The sequence below is a fragment of the Prionailurus bengalensis genome, chromosome B3 (genome assembly GCF_016509475.1).
Source record: "Prionailurus bengalensis isolate Pbe53 chromosome B3, Fcat_Pben_1.1_paternal_pri, whole genome shotgun sequence".
Classification (NCBI taxonomy): Eukaryota; Metazoa; Chordata; class Mammalia; order Carnivora; family Felidae; genus Prionailurus; species Prionailurus bengalensis.
In genome coordinates this window covers 136,870,734-136,896,901 of record NC_057355.1, presented here as the reverse complement: position 1 = coordinate 136,896,901, position 26,168 = coordinate 136,870,734, and the positions used below count along the sequence as shown (strand labels likewise).

General features: G+C 41.8%; 2 protein-coding genes across 2 annotated transcripts; one reads left to right on the top strand and one right to left on the bottom strand.

Annotated features, from left to right (window-relative positions):
• Window positions 1-1,060: 1,060 nt before the first annotated feature.
• Window positions 1,061-20,612, bottom strand: UBR7 (ubiquitin protein ligase E3 component n-recognin 7). Its single transcript, XM_043556893.1, has 11 exons — window positions 20,255-20,612; window positions 18,288-18,421; window positions 17,702-17,762; window positions 16,130-16,225; window positions 13,752-13,805; window positions 13,171-13,276; window positions 10,664-10,872; window positions 10,350-10,499; window positions 9,607-9,769; window positions 8,527-8,588; window positions 1,061-3,338 (listed from the first exon to the last, which is right to left on the bottom strand). Exons 1-11 carry the CDS (start codon window positions 20,402-20,404, stop codon window positions 3,246-3,248), a joined length of 1,278 nt encoding a protein of 425 aa, XP_043412828.1. The 5' UTR covers window positions 20,405-20,612; the 3' UTR covers window positions 1,061-3,245.
• On the top strand, window positions 20,585-24,395 carry GON7 (GON7 subunit of KEOPS complex). Its single transcript, XM_043556894.1, has 2 exons — window positions 20,585-20,871; window positions 23,522-24,395. Exons 1-2 carry the CDS (start codon window positions 20,667-20,669, stop codon window positions 23,614-23,616), a joined length of 300 nt encoding a protein of 99 aa, XP_043412829.1. The 5' UTR covers window positions 20,585-20,666; the 3' UTR covers window positions 23,617-24,395.
• The last annotated feature ends 1,773 nt before the right edge of the window (window positions 24,396-26,168 follow it).

Below are 26,168 nucleotides of genomic sequence, written 5' to 3'. Positions count from 1 at the left end.
CAGGCCAAGGCTTGTATCCAGCAGCCACTTCAAGGTGACCTGACTGGGCGACAGCGTCACTGGCTGCCGGGAACTGGGTTGGTTTCCTGAACGTCCCATGTTCCCCAGACCACACTCGTCTCCCCTGGGGAGCTGAACGAGGTCACCGCCAAGGCCCTGCAGTACTTGGACTGTTCTCAATTTCCTTCTGCTTCACCAGAGTCCTTTAGGGGAGCTGGGAGAACTGCGGCTTTCCTGGCACCGAGGGGAATCTAAGCCCGAGCCGTCAGATAGGCGGGCGGTTCCGGGGCCACACACAGCCCTTCATTCGCGAGCTTAACTCACCACGGGTGATGACCACAGTCTGAATAATTTCCACAGAAGCAAGATCTGGGGTGAGGCCAAAGATGGGCCTCTACATTGGCTTTTTGGTCTGTTTTCATGTTTACTTTTGAAATAAGAGCTACCGTGACGGCGGACCTCATCTTTTCCCCAGACTGTGGGCGCCTGGCCTCTCTTTCCACACACAGCAGTACCTGAACACGTTGCCGTCGGTCGCAACCCAAGCGCCTTGCTCGGTTCTCCTGTTCCCTGGGGCCCCAGCGGGAGTCCTGGAACCTCCCTCGAGGAGGGGTTATAAAGCCAGGGCAGTGCAGGAGCCCTGCTGGCAAACCTCAGATCAGGCCACCTCTTCTAGAACAGCAGGGGAGAAATTAACCGGTCCCTCTGCTGGAGCAGGACGCCAGGGCAGGAATAGCTGCTATAATACTCACATCATATTCATGTTTCTTTTTTTTTTTTTTTTCAACGTTTATTTATTTTTGGGACAGAGAGAGACAGAGCATGAACGGGGGAGGGGCAGAGAGAGAGGGAGACACAGAATCGGAATCAGGCTCCAGGCTCTGAGCCATCAGCCCAGAGCCCGACGCGGGGCTCGAACTCACGGACCGCGAGATCGTGACCTGGCTGAAGTCGGACGCCTAACCGACTGCGCCACCCAGGCGCCCCACATGTTTCTTATTACCTGCAGAGGGAGGCTATGCACATTTAAATATGACTAGAAATGATCTGAAAAGCCACATTTTGTTGGAACTGATTTTATTTAAATTTTACAGAAACCTGATCGAAGTATGTAACTGTAAGTCCAGTAACAAGTCTACAAAAATGCACGTACGATGCCAGAATTCCTTAAAAGCAACTAATATCGTATTCTCGTTCGGCATAAAACATGCATTGATATCAACTGCCACATGTTGGCCAAAATCAGTCTCTACAAGAAGAGACAGTCCATCACGGTCAATAAGAAAACTAGTCGTGAACACAGATTAAAAAAAAAAGAGGTTTTCTGGTTAATGTCAAAGGAGGAGCAGTACCTTTCTAAACGAGCCCCTCAGCCCCGGGTGATGCGTATTATCGTGCTGCGCAGTAACGCGTCACCTCCGAGACCTGGTCCTGACCTGTCATCGGAGCAAGGAACTCCCTGGCAGTTAAAGCAAACGTTTGAGAAGATAGAAACTTTCGGACCACAACAAGCACACTAGCGCAACCTTGCAGAGGGTGCTCAGAAATCCTCAGACTTGGAAAAGGGTTCCCAGGCTGGGGATCGTAACCAGCCTCAAAGATGCCCCGAGCTTTTCAACCCAGCCCTTCTGCAAGGCCGGCTCAGGGCACACGAGCACCTCCTGTGGCCGGAAGGCCTTCTAGCTCCACACATCACTCTCCATGGGGATCTGTACTTAGGAGGCTTGATGCAGAAAACCACGGTTGGACCATTTCTTTGAGGCCCTGATGTCCTGGAGGCCGGGTTCATCTCACCCCAGGACGGGTACATGCGACTGCTGGACACACGAAGGAAAATCAACATACACTCGTGGCCCCAAAGGCTCTGACGCTTAGGGTCACATACCTTGAAGCAGGTCCTCTATTGTCCGGAGAGACCATGTTGCTCCAGAGGGACAGCAACTGAGGACTCTGCATTTATCAAAGGTGTTTTCCCCATAGACTGAGGGCTGTAAAGAGACTTCATACCAACTGAAAGGACTTCCCCTTAAAATACAACATTCCACAAGGTTCTTCAAAAGCGGGTCTCATGGTCATCAGAGAACCAGCCGTGGACATTAACATTTATTTACATAAAGCTCACCATTCATGCAGCCTGGGGCCCTGTTTGGAGTCTCTCACATACCCTCTGCCTCTTCCAAAAGAGGGCACTCCCTGCCCTGCTCGCTAGAAGTAAGCTAAACCAGTATTTTTTTTCTTTCAGCACAGATTTAAGGGGGAAATTAATAATTTATTGGGGTTCTCATAACATTTTCATAACAGAACAATATCAAAATAGGTCTGTTTTTAATATATGCTTATGAATATCCCTGATAAGATAAAGAAATCCAGAGGACTTTGTAAACCACTAAGATTTCACAGGGTAGTACCCGGTCTATTTTCTAGGCAGCAGAAGAGGGACTAGTACACTGGCGAATTTTCTCCAGGAAGCCCTGTGAGCACTACAGTACTGAAATTCGAATATCTAGTGCCAGTGGAATTGTGAATGAAGTTTTCACTTTATTAGTAAAAATCATAACAAAGGTTGGCTTCCTCAGTCCTGCCATCGGCCAATCTCCCCGCCCGTGACAGACGTCCAGCCCAGAAAACCATCAGCCCTGACTCCGCTGGAGGTCGGGCCCAGAGGAGGCGAGTTTTGAGACACCCTCTAAGCCGTGACCACGCTTGCGAAAGCAGGGATGTGGGAGAAGAGGCAGACCGGGCCTGAGGAAGCACTGACCCAAGGCACCACGATCGGAGGGGTGAGGGACCTAGAGGGGTTGTGGCAGACAGGAAGGACGCTCCCGCCGTGCCCCCCCACCGCGAGGGTCCCGGGAGACAACAGCTCTGTGGCAGGGTAGACACGTTCAGGAGTTAAAGAACAAATCATTAGGAAAAAAAAACCAAAACACTAGTTTACTGTCTCAAAACCAAATCGAACTTCTTAAAACTTCTAAGCGAATAACCTGGGGGTTATCTGGTAGTCGGGTGGCGGGCCGGCAGTCTGTGGAATGGGCTGCATTTAGCGGAGTCAGAGGGCGCTGGTTGTGAAATCGGCATACACACTGTGGCGACCGTGGTTAAGGAGGAAAGGAAGCTCAAGGCCGGAGGGGAGGCCTCTCCAAGGAGAGGCCGGAACAGGACCAGATGCGAGAAACGCCTCTTTTATTCTGGGCACAGTAAGTGGCCTTGGCAGTGGCCTGGCTGAGCAGGTGCCATCGTCCAATCTAGCTGCAGTAGTACTGCATCCCGTCCACTCTCCTCCTCTTTTTTGACTGAAATTCTTCAAAGAACTGCTGGATGTCCTCTCTCTTAACCACCTGTGCAGGAAACAGCAAAGACCAGGAAAGGGAAATGTATTACAGAGCGGCAATAACCAGGCATGCTATTCACAAACAGGTGGAACAACACTGCTGGTAATAATTATCTTAGGGGCGCCTGGGTGGCTCAGTTGGTTGCGCATCTCACTGTTGATTTCGGCTCAACACGAGTTCAAGACCTGCATCAGGCTCTGCGCTGACAGCATGGAGCCTGCTTGGGATTCTCTCTCCCTCCCTCCCTCTCCCTCTCCCTCTCCCTCTCTCTCTCTCTCCCCCTCCCTCCTTGTCTCTCTCCTGCTTATGTTTTCTCTCCAAATAAATAAGTAGACTTTAAAAAAGAACGACCTGAATGTGTAACTAATCATATATCTCCATCCTATAGAGGGCTCATTCATCCAGGCGCACAGACACGGGCTGGGCCAGAGCCATACAGCCAGGAGGGCAGAACAGTGCCGAGAGTGGGTTCCATCACTCACCTCGCTTTCCTCACACGAAATGAGATAAAAGCAGCACCTATCTAACAGGATGGGAGATCAGATTGGATTTAATGCCTGTGAAACACTGCCTGGCACATAATAAGTTCTTTTTACATTTTTTTTTAATGTTTATTTATTTTTGAAAGAGAGGGAGACGAAGTGTGAGCAGGGGAGGAGCAGAGAGAGGGAGACACAGAACCTGAAGCAGGCTCTGAGCTGTCAGCACAGAGCCTGATGTGGGGCTCACACTCACAAACTGTGAGATCATGACCTGAGCCGAAGTCAGATGCTTAACCAACCGAGCCACCCAGGCGCCCCTAATTTTTTTTTAAGTTTTATTTATTTTTGAGAGAGACAGATCATGAGTAGGGTAGGGACAGAGAGAGAGAGAGGGAGACACAGAATCCAAAGCAGGCTTCAGGCTCTGAGCTGTCAGCACGGAGCCCGACATGGGGCTCGAACTCATGAGCTGTGAGATCATGACCTGAGCCGCAGCTGGAAGCATAACTGACTGAGCCACCCAGGCGCCCATGTAGTAGGTTCTTAACTGGGTGCCTGAAGGTCTCCCAAGCCCACTGCCCTCGCCCAGGACCACAGCTGTCTCTTGGGAACATCCTTCAGCTCCACGTGAGTACCCACAGGAAACAAAGTCTGTTTTGTTTTGAGATTTGTGTTTTCTTCTTTAATGAAAAAAAGGAGCCAAAACACTTTTCCTCTTCAGGAGGCCAAAATTAGAGGTGTTTGCCACATAAAAAGAGTAACTGGCAAAAAATAAAGTAGCAACTACTCTTAGTAAATAGAATATCCACTTTATGCAATGAGAAATTTGTCTCCTGTTTCACTGGAAAAAGATTAGAGCATCATACAAAGGTGTTCAAGATATTAGCAAAATAAAACACTAGAAATAAGAAAATAAGACCAAGGGACAGTATGGATGAAAGAGTAAATTGGGAAAACCCGACAGGAGCCCCGGCTCACCCAGGAGTGCTCGGCCAGCTGATCTGACCCAACAGCTGCCTCCAGTCTATCACAGGAAACAGGTGTTAATTTACTTTTTAATTACAAAGGTAACACATTCTTATTGTTCTGAAAGAATGCAGGAGGGGCAGGGAGAGGGAGGGAAAGAGAAAGAAGCCCAGTCAATGCAGGTGAGCAAGAGTGAGAGAGAGAAAAAGAAAGGAGGTGGTAAATACTTGGCTATAAAGCGAAACACTCCCTCTCGCTCCCCAAGAGTAAGTGCCGCTAACATGCACAAACAGCAATGTCAACTCGAGTAACTTCCTTGGGGGAAGACCCTCGTTGATCCTCTAAATGGAAGAACGGCACAGACTGATACATCAATTTTACAAGCACCAAGGCTGAGACAGCTGGCCAACGAGTGAGGACTCAGAACCCCTAACAAAGTCAGGATCTAGACACTGAAGATACTCGCGATACCACAAAGCTCTAATGTATTTGCTAAATGGCGTGGAAACTCACACTTATGAAATGCTAATATATAGGACACTCGGAAATTCCAATTCGAAGGATCTGTCCCTACTTCGGGTCACCAACACTAAACACTGAAAGGCAAAAAAAGAATTTTTCCTGCAAGGATGTCGGGAGAGGGGACCTAAAAGCACGCAAATCAGAGTGTGCGATTTTTAGCTTCTAGACCCTCAAACGGTCACAGCCAACATGCAGAGTAGAATGTTAAGGAACAAATACTGGGGTTCAGTAATAAATCATTTTATTGGTTTCTTTCAGAAGATTTGTAGTTTCTAAGTGGTTTTTAAATTTTATTCATTTTTAATATTTATTTTTGAGAGAGAGCATGAGTGGGGGAGGGGGGAAGAAAGAAGGGGACAGAGGATCCAAAGCGGGCCCTAGGCCGACAGTAGTGAGCCCGATGTGGGGCTCGAGCTCATGAACTGCAGAACGATGACCTGAGCTGAAGTGGGACACTCAACTGACTGAGCCACCCAGGCGCCCCTGAGTGTTCTTTTTTTATAGGCAGACACAAACATAAAAGGCAGTCCGTTATCTAAGAACATCTAGAACTTATAATCTTATGTGGACAAATACAACCAAAGTAGATTAACCTTATTGCAACTTAAGGTTCTTATTTGTTTTTATAAGGATTAGTAATGTCATGGAACAATAAACAAATACATTTTTCTGTCTTTTTAACTCATCATATCAGATAAAAAGCGGCCCTAGTGATGACAGAGATCCCTATGTTGAAGATCCAGGTTAAGACTGAAGAAAATTGCTAGTTTCAGGGGCACCTGGGAGGCTCAGTTAAGTGTTGGACTCTTGATTTCAGCTCAGATCAGGATCTCACAATTCATGGGATTGAGCCCTGTGTTGGGCTCTGCACTGGGAAAAGGAAGCCTGCTTGGGATTCTCTCCCTCTCTCTCTGCCTCTTCCCTGCTTGCGCACTCTCTCCCTCAGAATAAATGAATAAACTTTTTTAAAAAATAGCTTGTTTCAAATGTGATTGGAAATATATCTTTTACATGATTTTAACTATGTGTAATCAAATCAATAAAGAGCCTTGTGATCACAAACAGCACAAGAGCAGAGGTCCTAGAGTCAGGAACACACATGCTTTGACACATCTGAAAGACTTCAAATGTCCATCAATAATGCAGAGATTAATGTACACCAGAAACTAATGTAACACTATACTTTAATTAAAAACAAAAGTGCCAAGGGGCACCTGGTGGCTCAGTCGGTTAAACATCCGACTTCGGCTCAGGTCATGCATGATCTCACAGATCATGGGTTCGAGCCCCACGTCGGGCTCTGTGCTGACCAGCTGGGAGCCTGGAGTCTGCTTCAGATTCTGTGTCTCCTTCTCTCTGCGCCTCCCCTGCTCACACTCTCTCTCTTTCTAAAATAAATAAACATTAAAAAACAAAAACAATAGTGCCAAGGGGTGCCTGGGTGGTTTAGTCAGTTGAGAGTCCAACTTTAGCTCAGGTCACGATCTCATGGTTCATGAGTTTGAACCCCATATCAGGCTCTCTGCTGTTAGCACAGAGCCTGCTTGGGATTCTCTGTCCCCCTCTCTCCACCCCTCCCACTCTCCCCCCACTCATGCTCTCTCTCAAAAATGAATAAAATTAAAAAAACAACAACAACACAAAAAAACAGTGCCAAGGTTAAAAACAGTTACACCTATGAACATTCTTAGTTCTAGCAAGAAGAAACAGAAGTCTGCAGTAACCAGAGGGACAGGAATAACTGTAGTTTAAGAACTGCTGAGAGGCAGGAGGATGTTCACAGTGACTGTGAAGAACATCCTCTAAAAAATGAGAGAAATCTACTAAAGACAAAACTCTTAACTTCTGACTTTACAACTCATTTTGCAAAAAGGCAGCACTGTGACCCTGTCCACCCAGGCAGTTTCAAGTTCTTCCCACATTCACGAGCAAGGAGAAAGTGGCCTTAAGCAACATGGCAGAGACTCCTTCCAACAAAACAAGTCTTGGGGCACCTGGGTGTCTCAGTCGGTTAACTCTTGGTTTTGGTTCAGGTCATGATCTCACGGTTATGATATCGAGCCCTGCATCGGGCTCTGTGCTGACAGCGTGACATCTGCTTGGGATTTTCTCTCTCTCTCTCTCTCTCTCTCAAAATAAATACATAAACATAGGAAGGAAGAAAGGAAGGAAGGAAGGAAGGAAGGAAGGAAGGAAGGAAGGAAGGAAGAAAGAAAGAAAAGGAGGCAGGGAGGGAAGAAGGAAGGAAAAGAAAGAAAGAGAAAAAGAAAAAAAGAAAAAAAAAGAAAAAGAAAGTCTCAGCATACTTCCTTGGCACCCACCACACCCACATCTAACTTGATTTCTGTGTCTGGACATAGCAGAACAAAGCATTAACTGTCCGTAAGGACAGCCTTAGACCAAGAAAAGTTAAATTTTGTTTTATATCTGCCTTTGGAAGGCAGAAAAGTATTTCATGAAAAAATTCTGTCACAAATATGTGAATCGTAAAGAGCAAGTATTTATAAATTCATCTGGAAGACTATTTAAAAATTTTTTTCTTAATGTTTACTCTTTTTTTTTTTTTTTTTTTTGAGAGAGAGTGTGAGCTGGGGAGGGGGAGAGACAGAGGGAGACACAGAATCCGAAACAGGCTCCAGGCTCTGAGCTGTCAGCACAGAGACTGACATGGGGCTCAAACCCATGAACCGCGGGATCATGACCTGAGCCGGTCAGATGCTTAACTGACTGAGCCACACAGGCACCCCAAGACTATTTTAAATATTATACATTTTAGAATCAGTGTCACCCTTAAAAGTAGATAGACTCTCTTACTAGCCAGAAAAATGTTTTAGTCTCAAATTCTGAAGTTCTTTTGTTCTAAACTATAGAATCCAAAGCCCAAAATAAGGGGCCTGGAATTAATTTTCCCCTGCCTGATCATTTGTTCTTCCTCCTCCAAGGACCTCTGCCAATGTCCGGGCCTTCCCCTCAGCCACAAGCACACTCTGCAGACCCTGTGTGGCTGCTCCACCTCTCACCCCCTCGAGCCCAGGGCTGGAAGGACTCCCAGTGAGGCCAGGTCCTTGTTTCGCCACCTGCTCCTGATTCCCCTCTGCTCTGCCCGCAGTCACCTCTTACGGATCCAGGTTAAGACACGTGGTCATTTTTTCATCCAACAAAATAAACAGTTTATTCAAAACATACAGAGCTATGATTAAAATTCTGTAATGCAACATACATACCGTGCCTTCATCAGCAAATCTCTTGAGATAGTCTTTAAGTTCAGTCTTCAAGTCATTGTATTCTAAATCAAAACAACAAAAAAGGTACATAGACTTTAGGCAAGTCATTTGCTTTTAGAAACAAAGTGCATCTTTTCCACTGATAGTTGAGTAGGTTAATACTTTAAATTTTCTCTAAGTGAAACATGCATGGAAACTTGCTTCCAATTTCTCACAAGTTCTTTCATTTTGATATTGGGGACCCTACTTCTTAAAACAAATAAACAAACAGAACTCAAAAAAATTGCCATTCCAAAAATATTAGCTAAGAATTTTTTTAAAAGGTTTCCTACCTCTCTGGAATTCTAGTAATGGAAATAATCTTGGACTCATCAAACTTTATAAGCTTCAAAACTGATTCACTCACTTAACAGTTCATATTACGTATGAGGTACCCTGAGGGCTACAAAAATCCTTCAAATGCAGCCTCAAAAAGCTTTTAGTCTAATAAAGGAAAAAGAAATTAATCAGATAGTTAAAAATAAAAGGCAGAAACGATCAATGCCACAGAGGTGGTGGCATCTGAGTAGTTGGGGTGGAAATTACTAAAATCAGTTGGGCATGCTGGGGGGAAAAATGTAAAAGCCTGCAATTAAGGGCTCAGGGATATTTTCCCCTCTGGTGGTTTCCTGTGAACCACTAAAGCAACCTCAAGAACCATCCAAAAGATAACACGCTTTGCTCAAAAAGAGGACACGTGATGCTCCATGAAAACTATTTAAATCGATGGACAAAGAAACTGATTTTCTATTATTCCATATTCATACATCTACCCTGAATCAAAACAGCATGTTAAGGTTTCTCAAGCACGTAATTATTCTAGCACCTAACTCTGATCCAGTGGTAATCACAGCTAAATACCCAGCAACGCTGCAATTCAGCAAGCATAATAAGCATAATTGAAGCCTATTCTATAATTCCAATTTTAAGCTTTTTTTGTATTAAATTACAACTGTAGGTGTTAGTAGCCCTCCTTACACACATTTTAACAGTGAAAGAAACTTTATGAACTTCACGACTTTTTGTTCAAACAGCATTTACCACAAATAAGTTCCACTTGCTGGACTCTGTCCATGCTGTTAAGGGTGTCCATTAAAGGGTCTCTCCTGTCAGCTGCCTGGTCAACCTTGCCCTTGTTTTCATAAGCCAGAACTGTGTCATATTCATCTGTCAGGAACAGGACATCTAGCTCGCCATACATTTTCTTCAAAAAATAAAACCGGTTTCCCATTAGAACATATGTATATCATTCTCAGAAAGTCAATTCTCAAGAGCTGAGAATCACTAAAAATTTATTTAATTTTTTTTTTACATTAATTGCCAGAAAAACCTGAGCCTTTTAGTACAGAATTGCTTGAATGATTTATTCTTTTTGCCTAAATCTCTTTTAGGAATCTCCCAACTTCCCAATAGGTGTTGTATGGTCTAAAAGATCTTTATTTAAAAACCTTTAAAAAAAAAAATGTTTTTTAATTAAAAAATGAAAACTACTGATTTACTGGAACTTTCAAGTAATTTTTATTCCCAAGCAAATTCTATGATATGAAAAAGATAAAAATTTATGTTTTCCACTAAAATGAAGATAATAAAAAGTACTGCATGATTCTTAATTTCTCCCACAAGCATTCAGACTGCAAAGAGCATTTCATAAATTTGCTTAATATGAAACATTTTAAAGTTCTCTACAGAGCTAACATCAATTTCATAAATATATTTTTCAGAAAGTCTTATTCTAGGCATCAGTCCATAAAACACAGTGACATTGACCTTGATCAGTCACTCACCATACAGTCTTTGCAGGTACATAACTTGCTACGCCAGTTCAGGGGCCAATAGGTGGCAGTGTCTTTCTTTATCAACTGCTTAGCATTAAGATCCTGAAGTCTGCAGCCAGACTGTGATTCTGTGTTGAGATGTTGATTCTTAAGTGCGGTCTGAAATAAAAGTTTTGAAGTATGTTTTTTACACTCTGACAGTTTAGACTGTATAAAGGAATTTCTTTGGGCAAAGGGTACAATTGAGATCCAAAGCTACAGAGCTTACAGAAGTAATTTTGCTTAAGCTTTAGTTCTTTGATGGCTTATACTTCATATGTTACCTGGGGATCAGACTCAGAACTAGAGCTGGTACATGGTTCGTTAGTCTGCTCTGCTTTAACTTCCGTGACAGCATCCTTTCCGTGTTCTGGAACATCCTCTTTGAGGGTACTATCTTGATGATCTCCATTTTCAGGTTTGATGACTTCCTGATCACCTATTCCATCAACATTCAGCACCAACCCATCATCCTCCACAGATACTTTGGTTACTGTGGGTTCAATGAAAGCAAACACACACACATATCCATAGACAGTGAAATCACTGAGTCTGATTAAAAAAGATTTCAGAATCTGGAAAAAGAGAAAGTCAACCTTAATCTCTGGAATAATGAGAAAGGAATTATCAACTCTTCCTTTGGTTATGCCTGCCTAATCCAGAGTTCAAATAATTGAACAGTTCATTTAAAAATGTCAATCACAGGGCACCTGATTGGCTCAGTTGGGAGAGCATGTGACTCTTGATCTCAGGGTCATGAGTTCAAGCCCCACATTCAGTGTAGAGATTACTTAAATAAATCTTTAAAAACAAATAAATAAAAATTGAAAATTAAAAAAAAACAGGGGCGCCTGGGTGGCTCAGTCAGTTAAGCCTCTGACCTCGGCTCAGGTCATGATCTCATGGTTTGTGGGTTCAAGCCCCACATCGGGCCCTGTGGTGACAGCTGGGAGCCTGGAGCCTGCTTTGGATTCTGTGTCTCCCTCCCTCTCTGCCCCTCCCCCACTTGCACTGTCTCTCTCTTAAAAATAAATACATATTAAAAACATAAAAAATAAAAATGCCAATCACTACTTAAGCATTTTCTATGTAAAGGAAAAAGAAAAATACTGCAGACAGTAAAAAGAGGTAGGATACCTCAAGAAGCAAGAAGCAGGAAGAGGTTTAACTATAAACACAGGTGGAAGGGTAGTTTTGAAAAAACAACCAGCTTTTCTCGATGAGAGGAAGGAATAAAAAAGGATGGATATAGACCCAGAAATACTGTCAAAAAGAAAAGAGAAATGACAGGGAAGTTCATGTTGAATGACGGCACTTCGATTTAATGGGAAATGAGGCCATCTGTTGACAGACAAGGAAATGAAGGGACAGGGGGAAGACTGATTAAGAAAACCCAACAAATGAGATATAGATACAGGTCCAGTGGAAAGTGGGAGATGTAACTGAAAAGGGTAGGAACACAAGGAGGACGCACCAAGTTTAAGAACTTTGAGACAGGGGGGTTAAGTGGCTCAGTTGAGTAAGTGTCCGACTCTTGATCTTGGCTCAGGTCATGATCTCACGTTTTGCGAGATGGAGCCCTGCGTCAGGCTCTGCGAGGACAACATGGAGCCTGCTTGGGGTTCTCTCCCCTCTCTGTCTGCCCCTCCCCCACTTGCGTGCTCTCTCTTGAAAAACAAACAAAAAACCAAAACTTAAATGCTTAAAAAAAAAAAAAAAAAAAAAAAAGAACTTTGAGACAAATCAAAAGTGTAGGGTGAGATTTTAGGTACGGCTGTGCTGTTTGCAGTTTGTGTGGTAAAATGTTCCCTGAAGGTGAGAGGGGCAAGAAATTATGAGGTCAGAGCAGCAGATACTATGAGTAACTGCCACTCTAAAAATAAATTAAGTAACACATTTGCATTACCAGTAAAATTAAATAATGCCTCAAGACCATTGCTGATCAGTTGTTTTGGGCCAATTTCTTTGGGTACAATAAAAGTACTAGCTAACAAACTATACCTCACATCTCCCAACCAATAGCATATCTTATACTTAAGAACAATTTATGGGGCGCCTGGGTGGCTCAGTTGGTTGAGTGACCGACTTTGGCTCAGGTCATGATCTCATGGTTTGTGAGTTCGAGCCCCGCATCGGGCTCTGTGCTGACAGCTCAGAGCCTGGAGCCTGCTTCAGATTCTGTGTCTCCCTCCCTCTCTGCACCGCCGCCCCCCCCCCCCCACTCTCTCTCTCCTTCAAAAATAAATAAACATTAAATTTTTTTTTTTTTTTTAAAAAAGAACAATTTATTCTGGGGGAGCCTGGATAGCTCAGTCGGTTAAGCATCCGACCTCGTCGCAGGTCATGATGTTGCTGTTCCTATGTTCGAGCCCCGCATCAGGCTCTGTGCTGACAGCTCAGAGCCTGGACCCTGTTTCATATTCTGTGTCTCCCTCTCTCTTTCTGACCCTCCCCTGCTTGTGCTCTGTCTCTCTCTCTCTCAAAAACAAACAAACATTAAAAAAAGAACAACTTATTCTGGTTTTATTTATCTTTCAAAGTCCCATTCAAAAACTGCCTCCATTTTCCCTAACTCTGGTCTCATCCAGCCTCTGCCTCATGTTATTTAAGCATAGATTTGGTCTTGGTGGTCTCCCAACCATTCTATAAGCACCGTGTGGAGAAGGTATGTTATCTTACACTTTTTCTACACCTTGAAGTCCAGTCAAAAACAGTTGCTAAAAATTCTGGACTGAACAGAGAAATTTCACAAGTACGAGACTGTGGCACACCAACTCCACAAGACACCCACCTGCCAATTGTGCAGCATAAGCCCACAAGAAGGGGCAGCGCTTCATACAAGCCGGGCACACCATCTCCTGGAAATCCCCGCTCTCGGGGGGGATGGCACCAAGATGCTGTGAATACAGAAAACCCACTATTTTCCTTGTAGTCTCCAAGTTGTCCAAAATGCTATTTAACAAACAAATATTGCAACAGAACACTGATCATATCTTTACAATTTCTTTTTAGAAGAGTAATTATAATGTAAAATATAACACAATTCAAAAAGAAGCAAGAAGAGATCTTTTTTCTTTCTGTACAGACAATACCTTTAAAAGGTAAAAGCTGGGGCGCCTGGGTAGCTCACTCAGTTAAATGTCCAACTCGATATAGATCACGATCTTATAGGTCATGATCTTTCGGTCATGAGATTGAGCCCTGAGTCGGACTCAGTGCTGAGCATGCAGCCTGCTTGGGATTCTCTCTCTCCCTCTGTCTCTGCCCGTCCTTCCTCCATGCATGTGTATGTGCGTGCATGCCTTCTCTCTCTCAAAAAACCAAGCATTTTTAAAAATTAAAAAAAACAACAATGTAAAAAGCTTTCCTTACCCTTCCATGGAACCAGTCTTCACAGACTACACACTGGATCATCTCATCCGGAATCTAACACGGAAAAGCAGTTTGTATGTTAATGATTACAATGAATTCTGGGACACGGAAGTAAATCCAGCAAACAGAAGAACTATATATTAAATTCTCTATACCGATTCTGTGAGACGGCTATGCACATGCCAACAGTCAAGGGGCCAGGGAGAAATAGCAGATCACAGGACCAAAGAAGTTCACTCAACACGAACTGATGTTGCCGAAAGGTTACAGTGAGATGAGCACTTTGGAAACAACCGTCAAAGCTGGTCCACTTTGGTTACTTGGCACCTGACTCTCGCAAGACTTTATAAGTAACATCTCATTTTACGTGAAAACCAAGACCCAGGAAGGTGAGATGGACTGACCAATGTAGAATGTGGCAACCCCACATTCTTCAAGCCCTTCACTTTACTTAAACTGAAAAGTAAATATTATAAACAGTCTCTTGCTAATATGGACAGCAACAACTTCCCTAATTCGAATTAGTTAAGAAATTAGATTCTGGCCCTAGGAAAATGACTTACCATAGGGCACAGACTGTTTTTGGAATGATTTTCCTTTCATTCCCAGACTTTCATATCTACTGATTAATATCCCAATGTTCTGTCCTTTCCCTATTATAACTTCTCAAAGGGGGAAAAAAGCATATATGCCTATATATATGTCAATACAGATAAACACACACATATATCAAATATACATATATATAAAGCAGTTTTATTCTTTCTTCTACCTTGATCAATTTATTTGGCATCTTATTTTTTGTCTTTTGATTTAACAGTGTTATAACACTTTACCCCATACCTTAAAATATCCAGTTTTAAGGTTTTATCTTTGTTAACTCAAAGATATCTTCAACTTGTTCCTCTATATAATTTGGTTCAATAATTACAGTTCCAAGACAACTAGAAAGCAAGGAAGAAGGCAGAAGGCTAATTTTTCTAAACATAAAGCACTCCTTGAAATCAGTAAATACACAACAAAATCAACCCAGTCAAAATATGGGCCAAGGATATGAAAGGACAATTCAGATAGGTTATTACAAATGTTCAATAAACTCATGAAAGATGCATACTCTCATTCATGATCAGGGAAAAGAAAAAAGATACACCTCTTCATCTATCAAGATGGCAAAACTTAAAAAGACTGGTAGTATGTAGGGCTGACAGAGTATTGGGGAAAAAAACCACTATCACCTACTGTTGGTGACTGAACTCTTTTGACAGAGGTGATCACAATTTTATTTTTTTTAAGCATTTTCTTTTTAATGTTTATTTATTTTTGAGAAAGAGAGACAAAGTATGAGTGGGGGAGGGACAGAGAGAGGGGCGAGACACAGAATCTGAAACAGGCTCCGGGCTCTGAGCTGTCAGCACAGAGCCCAAGGTGGGGCTCAAACTCATGAACTATGAGATCACGACCTGAGCCAGAGTCAGATGCTCAACCGACTGAGCCACCCAGGTGCCCCAACACAATCTTAAGTATAAATATCCTATGTCTCATCAGTTCTACCTCTAAGTATCCATAAATTCTTGCCGGAATATTACTGAATCAAATTACTGTATAAGGATGTCCACTGTAGCTTTCTTTAGAATACTGAAAAAAGAGATCGGACCAGTCTGCTACAGAACATTTAGGTAACTAACTTATAGCATGTCAAATTATGAGTACTTGGCTGTGATCAGAACAAGGTGGATGTGTGCTATGTAGCATGGAAAGAAGTCTATGATATACTGAGAAGTGAGAAAAGCAAGTTGCAAAAGTGAACATACGGAATTTTCACTTTTGTCAAAAGGAAACTACAAATTGAAACACACATCACTTATGTTGGGACCGAAACAGGTCTAAAAACATATACACCAAAAAGTGTTAACAGTGGTTATATCTGGGAAGTACGATGGAATGAGGAAGAAAAATTCTTTTTAAATTCTGTGTATACTTCTTTTTTTTTTTTTTTTTTAATTTTGTGTATACTTCTAATTGAGGATCCAGTCTGTACACCCCGTTTCTTTTCTTCCATGGAGGCAAGACGTTGAAAGTCATTGTTTGGAAAGTGCTTGGCAGTGGAGCAGGCAGGCAACGAGAGAGAGAGGAAGGACGAAAGCACTGGCCTTGAGAATGCCCTGCCCAATATTTCATTCTTGTAATGTAGGATGAGAAGAACACTCAAGATCTGTACCAGTTACAGCTCCAGCCCAGACTCCTAAGAAAGGATAAACCTAGAATCCTCTCGCAATCCCCAAATCCCTTCTGAACAGCTATAAAGGCCCAGATTGGACAACAGGCTAAGGAGTGAAGGCCAGAGGTATTAACCTCCAATTAACCTCCAATTGCCTTACCTCATCTTCAGGATCAGGATAAGGTCTCTTGCAAATGCAGTACAATCCAAAAAAGTTGTCATTGTATTTATTGCCAGAATTTATCTTTGCTTTGTCCTGAAAGATATTCATTTCAATATGTAATATGGTCTAATTTTAACTATAATTTCAGGCATCATGAAAGTATAAATTATAAGTAGCATATAAATATCACATATGGTATATATTATATTTATAACACCAATATACTATAAGAACATATATTACAGATATTTATAACACAGCATCAATATATTGTAGTAAAATATAAAAAATACCATGACACAATAATAAAATATCATGTATTTCATGTTGTATGACATTAATACATTCAATAAATTTCTGCATTAAATATCTTCCTCCCCAGAAGCTGGTTTTTAACTTTCAAAGTACAAAGAAAAAGAATTCACTCCTATCGAAAGGATATTTTTTCCAGGATACAGAGAAATTTGATTTTTTGTACCTTCTTTGTAGTAATTGGGGAAACCAAATACGTCCATTAACAAAATGCTGATAAAATTATATCATCAACCTCTATAACCTAGAATTTCAAAGTACTTTTTAATTTTTTTTTATGTATTTATTTCTCAGACAGAACTTGCGAGTGGGGGAAAGGGGCAGAGGGAAAGAGAGAGAATCTTAAGCAGGGCTCCACATTCTGTGTGGAGCCCAACCTGGGGCTCGATCCCACGTCCCTGGGATCACAACCCAAGCTGAAATTAAAAGTTAGACACTCAACCGACTGAGCCACCCAGGAACCCCAAAGTACTTCTTAATGCCCAGCTGTGATAGCCAAAGCTCCCACGTTACTAGACGGTAAAAAGTAAGCAAGGAAATTGTCTAAAAATAACCTTCACAGGAGGGAAAAAGCATGAGAGTTTTAGCAATTATGACTGAACAATGTGAAATCCCTGACATTCTAGTTTCTGTTACTTCAGTAAATGTTATTGCGTAAGTATAGTTAAAGCAGAAAAATCCCTGTGCACCTAGCTCACATTCATTATTACCAAGTTTTATTAATTCAGTTTTTACAGTTATACCCTTTGTTGGGGTGCCTGGGTGGCTCAGTCAGTTAAGCGTCTAACTTCGGCTCAGGTCATGATCTCACAGCTCATGAGTTCAAGCCCCGTGTTGGGCTCTGTGCTGACAGCTCAGAGCCTGGAGCCTGCTTTGGATTCTGTCTCTCTCTCTCTCTCTCTCTCTCTCAAAAATAAAATAAACCTTAAAAATTTTTTTTATACCCTTTGCTTTAAAAGCCTTAAAGGATGAACACAACCAACATAATTAAACTTCAGTTACATTAAAGAACATTCCCACCAAAATCTTTCATACTACAGTCTGTAATGCAGACTCTGAACAGGTTAGTTTTCCAATAAAATAAAAAATGGAATCCAGTCTTTTTTTTTTTTTTTAATGGAATACAGTCTAATACCAATTTGTCTACTTGAAAGAATAAGCATAAGAACTTCCTTTTTGGAAAATGCATGGTTTTTATCCCCTCTGGCAAATATCCATCTCAGCTACTTTCAATGTATTTTTACACTGCTCACTTACAGGAAATAATTTGCATTCCAAATTTTTAAACTTGCTGTTTCCGCAATCACAACGAAAGTTTCTGAAAAAAATGAGGGAGAGCCAAATTTTAGTTTTTCTTTTAAATCTAATGAATTACTCTTTAAATTTATTGCACAGCCCCTGCCCTTTCAACTCATTTCTGGGGTCTAAAAAGTGACCTTGATTGCTGTTCATATGTCCAATTTGAAATTTCTCCAAGCACAGAATAAAAGATTTAACAGTTTGGGAAATTAACATGCACAGAAATAAATATTTATATCACACATACATATACGCACAAGCAAAATAATGACAAAGAAGGATGACTAGTTTGAGTCTGTGCAATAATTATATTTGATTTTTTTTAAGTTTCTATTTAATTCTAGTTAACATATATGGTGAAACTAGTTTCAGGTGTAATAATTATATTAAAAGGCCCTCCAGAAACACTATTCTAATTATATAAAACAATCATATTAAATGTTACCAGCACACCACTACTTTAAATGGAAAAACAAGAAAAAAGCGCAGGTGGAAAAAGAATCTAAACATTTAAAAAGCATCCAGCACCAATCTCCGTTTTTACCTTTTTGTGTACAGCTCAAATAGTTTATGACTTCCATGACATTCGTAACTGCAAGCGAGGCAAATTCCTGCTGGTTCTTCTCCCTCTGGGGTGCAAGTACTACAGGCATAGAGTGCTTGTCTCTTTACTGAGCCCTAAAAGCCACAAAATGGAAGGAGAATAATCACACAAGAGAGTGCCAAAACACTGTCACAAGTTTTATGTCATTATATATGCACTATGGTAGTGCTCATTTCATGCAATTTTTTCTTACAATGATAGTTTAAAATTCTCAGGCAGCTGAAAAGAAGAATCAGCTGGCCTGCAGCAACATCTTAACACATGAAAATGTAAGAGAACGTGTACAGGCTTATGTTAGCAATAGCACACTTACAATGAAGATCAATGCACTTTATGCAAGAATCCTTTTGATTTTAGGAGATGCATGCTGAAGTATTTAGAGTGTCATGATGTCTGCAACTTATTTGCAAATGGTTCGGGGAGGGGGTCTGGGGAGGTGGGGGGTAGGGGAGATGGGGGGGTCGGAGTGTATTACAGAGAGAAGAGAGATAAAAGCAAATGTGGCAAAAAGTGAATATGTGGAAGAGGTACACAGGTGTTCATAAAAGTATTCTTTCAACTTATCTGTAGATTTAAATTTTTTCACAATTAAAAGCTGACGGAAAAGATCAGCAAAGCTTTTGGAAATCTTGACAATGGTTACCCTCCTCCAGGAAGGAGGGAGGCAGCGAAGCTTCTGGGATGCCAGTAATGATCTGGGGGCTACATACATGCATATGTTCACTTTTTTCCACAAACCATACAAATGATTTGTGCACTTTCCATATATTTTACTAAAGTAAAAATAAAAAATTTACAAAGTCCAATTTATAAAGCTAACCACGTTTCAAAAAGAGCTTACATACATTTTAAGGAAAGCAGAAAAAAAGTTGTTTTAGTGGTGACCAAAGGTTTTAAAATACCAGCCAACATCTGGGTCTGTCTGTGGATACCAGGTTTTTTCAACAATCTAACCACTGGGCAGGATTAAACTCAACTGGTCAAGATGACAACTGGTATTATGAGCTCAGTCCACACCACATAATGACTCCAAGTCTCTCACCTCATCCCCCAATGTTGCCATCCCACCCACCCCCAGCCCTGGGGCTAGGCAACCTCCTTCTTCCTACCAATTCTCATCCCGTGTAAAGTTTTCTTCTACCCACCTTTCTCCATTTTTGTACCTAGAAACATAGGATGAGTCACCAAACACTACAACACACCCCCTCAAATCCTGATTCATAACGTCTTCCAAATGCCAAATATACCCTTCAAGCAAATCCTCTCCCCTCCTCCCTCCTTTACCAGTGCCACCTGCTGTCGTGGTTCCGGTCTGTTTCCATGGGGGGGCGGACTGCAGATAGACACCATACTTGCTTCACCTCGCAAAAACAACAACAACAAAAAACCTACCAGCTTGTACTTGTCAAACTAAATTGCAGAGGATTAGCTGTCAAGGGGCCCAGCTCGGGGAGATTTTCAAATCCAGAGCTCTCTCCTTTAACTCTGCTTCGACTCTCCCATACGGTTCCAAATAAACACTCTCAGGATGGGAAAAGTAAGGACAAAGATGTCGGGATTTGAGCGGTCAAGGGGATAGTTTCTGAAAAGCAGCCAAGGCGCGGAGAAGAGAAGGAGAGGAAGGAAAGAGCAGGGGTCCCAGGGCCAAAGCCTGGAGAATCCTGAGGGACTAGACGGAGGAAGACCGAGGGAGGAGGGGAGCCCTGCTGGAAACAAGCTGAGAAAGGGAACCAGGAGACTGAGCTTTAAGGGCAGCTGGGCCTGGGACGGGGAAGTCTACGACGAACGGTGGCCTGGGACCACCCCAGGGGAGCCGGGCCGCGACACGCGGGAATGGGGCAAGTCTGGTCGGGAACAGGAGGTTCAGCGGGAGCCCGGGGAAGGCGAGGCCAGGGCCGCGCGCCCACCTGCGAGTAGGAGCACTTCTCGGAGTCGCTGCCGCCCAATACGGCGCACGCTTCATTCTCCAGCTCCTCGTCCTCCTCTAGTACGTCGACCAACGATACCACAGGCTCCAGCTCCGACTGCCGCCCAGCAGACCCCTCCGCCCCAGCCATCCTCAACTGTCAGCGGGTCCGCCGCTCGGCCCGGCGGAGGCGGGAAAAGCGGCTGCGAGAGGCGTGGCCGGAGGAGGAGGGGCCCGGTGCTAAGAACCAATCTCAAGGAAGGGAAGCGAAGGAAGGGGGAGGAGCAACTTCCGACAAACGGAAGTCACTCCTCTCCCTTCTCCCGCCTGCGCCAGGCTGCGCCCACGGCGAGTTGACTTCCGCTTCCGGGTGGCGCCTGCAAGTCGGCGGCTGTTGAAGCTCAGCCATCGCCATGGAGTTGTTGGGCGAGTATGTCGGGCTGGATGGGCAACAGCAGCGGCTGCGGGTGCCCTGTGAGGTGCCGGCCGACGCCGATCCTTACGAGACCCTGTTGTCTGGCGTGGCCCAGATGAGAGACCTGGTGACAGAACTCTTCGGCCCCCTGGTACAGCAGGAAGCGCAAGACCGGGTGGCGGCTCCAGAAGAGGCCTTGGACGGTGAGCCCTGAGAAGGTGCTGGAGCGACAGGAGGGCGGGGCAGGGGAGCCCGGGTAGAGTGGCCGTCTTGGAGCAAGTGAGCCTCGGGGGAAGAAGAATCCCAACTAAAAATTGTTAGTCCTTACCGCCATATTATCTTCGCTACTTTTGCTTAAGCGTTTGACGACTCTCTTTCCATATGTATCACAAAAAGCGTGCTGAGTGCCGACTGCTCTGTGCCAGGCACTGGGCTCTGCTCTTGAGAAGGAATGAGGTGAATGCCACTCAGTTCCTGGCTTTCTGAAACTCTCAGGCTGGTGGGGGTTAGACAAGCAAATACTTATTAACAGATTGGAAATATGACCCCAGGGCCCTCTGTAACTATTGCAAGCTGAGAGGACCCAAGAAGGCTTCAGAGAGCATGGCTTTTGAGCTGGGTGTTGAAGGATGAAAAGGAGTATTACCTTCTTAACGTATTTGTAATTTAACGAAATTACACGAATTTACAAAATTTCATGAAGTTACAAACACGTTAAGAAGACTGTCCTCTGCGATCCAAAAGAATGAAATCTTGCCATTTGCAACAATGTGGATAGAGCTAGAGTGTATTATGCTAAGCAAAATAAGTTAGAGAAAGACAAACATGATTTCATGTAGAATTTAAGATACAAAACAGATGAACATAAGGAAAGGGAAGCAAAAATAATATAAAAACAGAGAGGGAGATAAACCATAAGAGACTCTTAAATACAGAGAACAAACAGGGTTGCCGGAGGGATGTTAGGTGGGGGGTGGGCTAAATGGGCAAGGGGCACTTGTTGGGATGACCGCTGAATGTTATATGTAAGTGATGAGTCACTAAATTCTATTCGTTAATACACTGTATGTTAACTAACTTGGATTTAAATTTTTTTTAAATAAGTAATTAATTTTAGAATTAATTTCAGAGTTAAGTTCTGAAGATTTCAGTTTAAGGAGTCTTAACTCCCGGGGACTCCTTTCCATATGCCAACTTAGAAGGTGCAGTTTGAAAGGAGAAATGTGAGATTTAAGTCTTGTCTTGAATACGAAAAGAGGTAGGTACCTTTTTTGCCTGGAGCTGAAGGGCCAAAGAATTAAATATTGGAGTCAGGACTTAACTCCTCTCTAAAGGGACTTACACTGTACTGTACTTTCCATCTTGTGTATTATGTGAAGGAGCCAGTTCAGAACATTACCCTGAGTTCAGACGATAGACTGGTTCCATGGATATATTAATTGGGAGTACCAATGTGTTGAGAATGAAGTCCTGTTTCTTGGCTCCAGAAGTACTTCTGTAATCTCTTGAAAACGTTATCATTGGCGTAAGGATGAGTATAGCTAGAGCCATTTCTTAAAATATCATTACTTGTTGAGAAAATAACTGCCACCTATTAATGGAAGTATATTTGTATCAGAAGACATGTTTTTTGTTTATTTCATGAAGACCCCATAAAGCTTAGGTTTTACTTTGTTAAAAGTAATCGAGATTGACATGGCACATTTTGTGTTCTGTGAATTTGATCTCAACAAATATACAAAACTTTAAAATTGTACCAGTTACTAAAGAAAAGTGATAGAACTCAGTACTAAGAAGTACACAGTACTAAAATTGGCTTACAAACAATCCAGTTACCAGATGTGAAAGGATTTGAATAGGCAGTTCTTTAAATAAGATATATAAATGGCCAATAAGCTCGTGAAAAGATGTTTAGCATCATTGGCCATCAGGGAAATCCTAGTGAACCCCAAGGAAATACCACTTCGCGCTCACTAGGACGACTGTAATCAAAAAGAACAATAACAGGTGTTGGCTAGGATGTGAAGAAATTGGAGTCCTCAGACATTGCGGGTGGAAATATGAAAGGATACACCTTCTTTGGAAAATGGTTTGGCAGTTCCTCAGGAAGTTAAAGTTACCTTATAACCCAGTAATTCCACTCCTAGGAACTCCTAGTTCTCCGGAGAGAACTGGAAACCTACATTCACATAAAAACTTATATATGAATATTCATAGCAGCATTATTATAATAACAAGAAAGTGGAAACAACACCATGTCTGTCAGCTGATGAGGCGATAAACAAAATGTGGTGTCTCCATCGATGGAGTAGTATTCAACACTAAAAAGGAATGAAGCACCGGTAAATGGCTATAGCGTGAATGAACCTCAAAAACGTGTGAAGTGAAAGCAGGCAGACAGAAAAGGTCGCATATTTTAGGATTCCATTTATATGGAATGTCCAGAACAGACAAATCTATGGAGATAGAAAGTAGATTAGAGGTTGCCAAGGGCTAAGGGGAGTGAGAATTGGTTGTTGGTGTGCGATTTCTCAGGTGATGAATGTGTTCTAGAATTAAATGTCGGTGACAGTTGCTCAACCTAGGGAGTATACTACAAATCAATAAATTGTACACTTTAGAAGAGTGGATGTTACATGGTGTATAGATTATATCTCCAAAAAAAGTGGCAGATAAGAAAGATTTTAAACACCAAAATTCCTGAAATCTTTTTAACCATACATACTTTGAATCCAACGTATGCATAACTTAATTAATCCTTCAAGTGAAATGGTCTCAGTATCAACCATTTTAGCAATCTCTTTCTTTGAACCACTGAACATATTGTCACACAACAAATATTTATTTTAAAAGGTGATGATGAAGATGATGCAGAAGATGAAAATAACACTGATAACAGAACTAACTCAGATGGACCATCTGCAAAACGGCCCAAACCACCATCTTAAGAATAGCTTTTATGAAATTTAAAAGACTGCTACTATATCTGAATTATCACACGCTGACATTTAGGAAAGACTGGTGCTCTAATTTGGAAAAGCATTTGTTTTATTCCCCTAGGACAATTTTGTCAAAGAAAAAAATGTACCTTGTTTCCACCAAAGAAAGATATAGTAAATGTTTAGAAATGAATCTGTTTTCTTGAGTGAGAAATAAATTTGATACTGTGGAAATAACTAGAACACTCAATGCTATATAAAATCCTCTAAGTTGGCAACTGAATATTTGTTCAGTTTTCTACTTTTTAAATAACCATTGAATTAAGTTGTGTGATGTCTACATCTTGTGGCTTCTGCTTGTTATAAAAAGTACACATCATAGTCCCGCACAATAACATTTCAAAGAAGATGTAAGTGGAGAAAATCGGATATTAGATTTAAGAATGGCAGATCTGTGTAAGAAGAAGGAAAATGGGAATAGAAATACTGAAGAGGGAGATGAGCCCGGAGAGAGACCCAAGGAAACCTGGAGTCCATACTTACACCCAGTATATAGATATCCAGAGATGATACTACTCAATGAATATATACATTTAACTTGTAACTTAAGAGAACGAAGTTGGGCGTGCTTTTATGCTGTAGCATGTTACGTATATAAACACAAATGTAAGTCTTAAACAATCTATGTTGACTTTAACTTAAGGTATTTCTCATCCTGTATCCATGCTTTGATTTTGCTTACCCCAAAGGCCTGTTGAATCCTTGAAAATACATATATATTCCTAAAATATGTGTGTGTATTCCTTTTCGGCTTGTTGATGGGACCAAGGCATTTTTATTTCCTGTGCATGTTTCCTGATTCATTTAGATAGCTAAAATGCGAAGAAATCAAGTAGCATGTATCTAAGGAAATACAAATAGTTATAGAATTTTAGAGTTGGAAGTAACCTTACAGGTTATATATGACTTATTTCCAAGATGAATTGAACCTTAGAAGTGTTGCCCTGAATTTGAGCTAAATATTGGCAGAGATGGGTTGTACACATAGCCTTTAACAGATTACCAAAAAACCCCAAAAGCAGATTATCATAGTACTTTCCCAGTTACATATCCTGAAATCTATAGTTTGCAAAGTACATACAATTAAGGAAACTGAATTTAGATACCTTTTCGTGTCTTTTTTTTTTTTTAATGTTTATTTTGAGAGAGAGACAGACCACACATGCAAATGGGGGAGGGCTAGAGGGAGAGGGAGAGAGAATCCTAAGTAGGTGCCATACTGTCAGCATGAGCCCATCGTGGGGCTTGATCTCAACAACTGTGAGATCATGACCTGAGCTGAAATCAAGAGTTGGACGCTTAACCGACCGAGCCACGAGGTGCCTGATACCTTTTCACATCTTTGAAGTATTGTTTTACTTGGAACATCAGCCTTCCACTAAGTGCTCTTATGTAATCAAAACAATACCAACTAGGAAAAAAAAAAATACTAACTGGGAAAAGTTCTATGAATGGTCAGAAATTTCCTTGTTTAGTTTGTGATAATGTCTCTAGTATTGGGACTTCTACTCAGTTATTGACTTCTGATAATCTTTTTCTTCATACAATCCTTTAAAAAACTTACCAGCACAGTTAAAATAGTTCATATGTTTTTTTAAGTTTTTCTTTATTTTAAAGTTTATTATTATTTTTTTAGTAATCTCTACAATCAATGTGGTGCTCAAACTCATGACCCAAGGATCAAGAATCACATGCTCTCCCAGCCAAGCCAGCCAGGTGCCCCAAAATAGTTCATATTTTTTAAGTAATAGCTGGATTTTGCTCCTGACTATTTTGCTTTCTTTACTTTTTTTATTTTTTTTCCTTCTTTGTTTAGTAAATATGTTTATAAAGAAGAAATTTCAAGATATTTGTGCTTGTGGCCCAGTGTTTTGAGGTCTGGGTTATAGGTCTGATTGATCTTTTCCTTAATTTTAATACTGATTTTTTTTTTTTAATTTTAATGTTTATTTATTTTTGACAGAGACAGAGCATGATTGGGGGAGGGGCAGAGAGAGAGGGAGACACAGAATCCAAAGCAGGCTCCAGGCTCTGAGCTGTCAGCACAGAGCCCAACGCGGGGCTTGAACTCACAGACCGCTAGATCATGACCTGAGCCGAAGTCGGACGCTCAACCGACTGAGCCACCCAGGCGCCGCAATACTGATTTTAATACTGCCTGCTTCATAAGTGAGCTACATGTGTGACAAAAAAGATCAGTGTGAAGGCCCAGTATCGAAGTGCCTTGCCTGGTTTTCTAATCTTCTGACTCCTAAGCGTACAAACATTGCCACAGGCAAGCAGGACACAGTTAATCTCTGAATTTCTTTCGAGTTTACTTTTGTACAGGAAAGTCAACCTCACAATCCTAGCTAAAAGTAAGCTTAACACCCGACTTAGATAAGTAATCTTTTAAAATGTGAGACATGGAGTTTAAAATATGAAATATATGGACATTTGCAACATAATGGTTTTTCTAAAAGTGCATTTGTGTCACAAGAAATACTTGTTTTAATAGCATT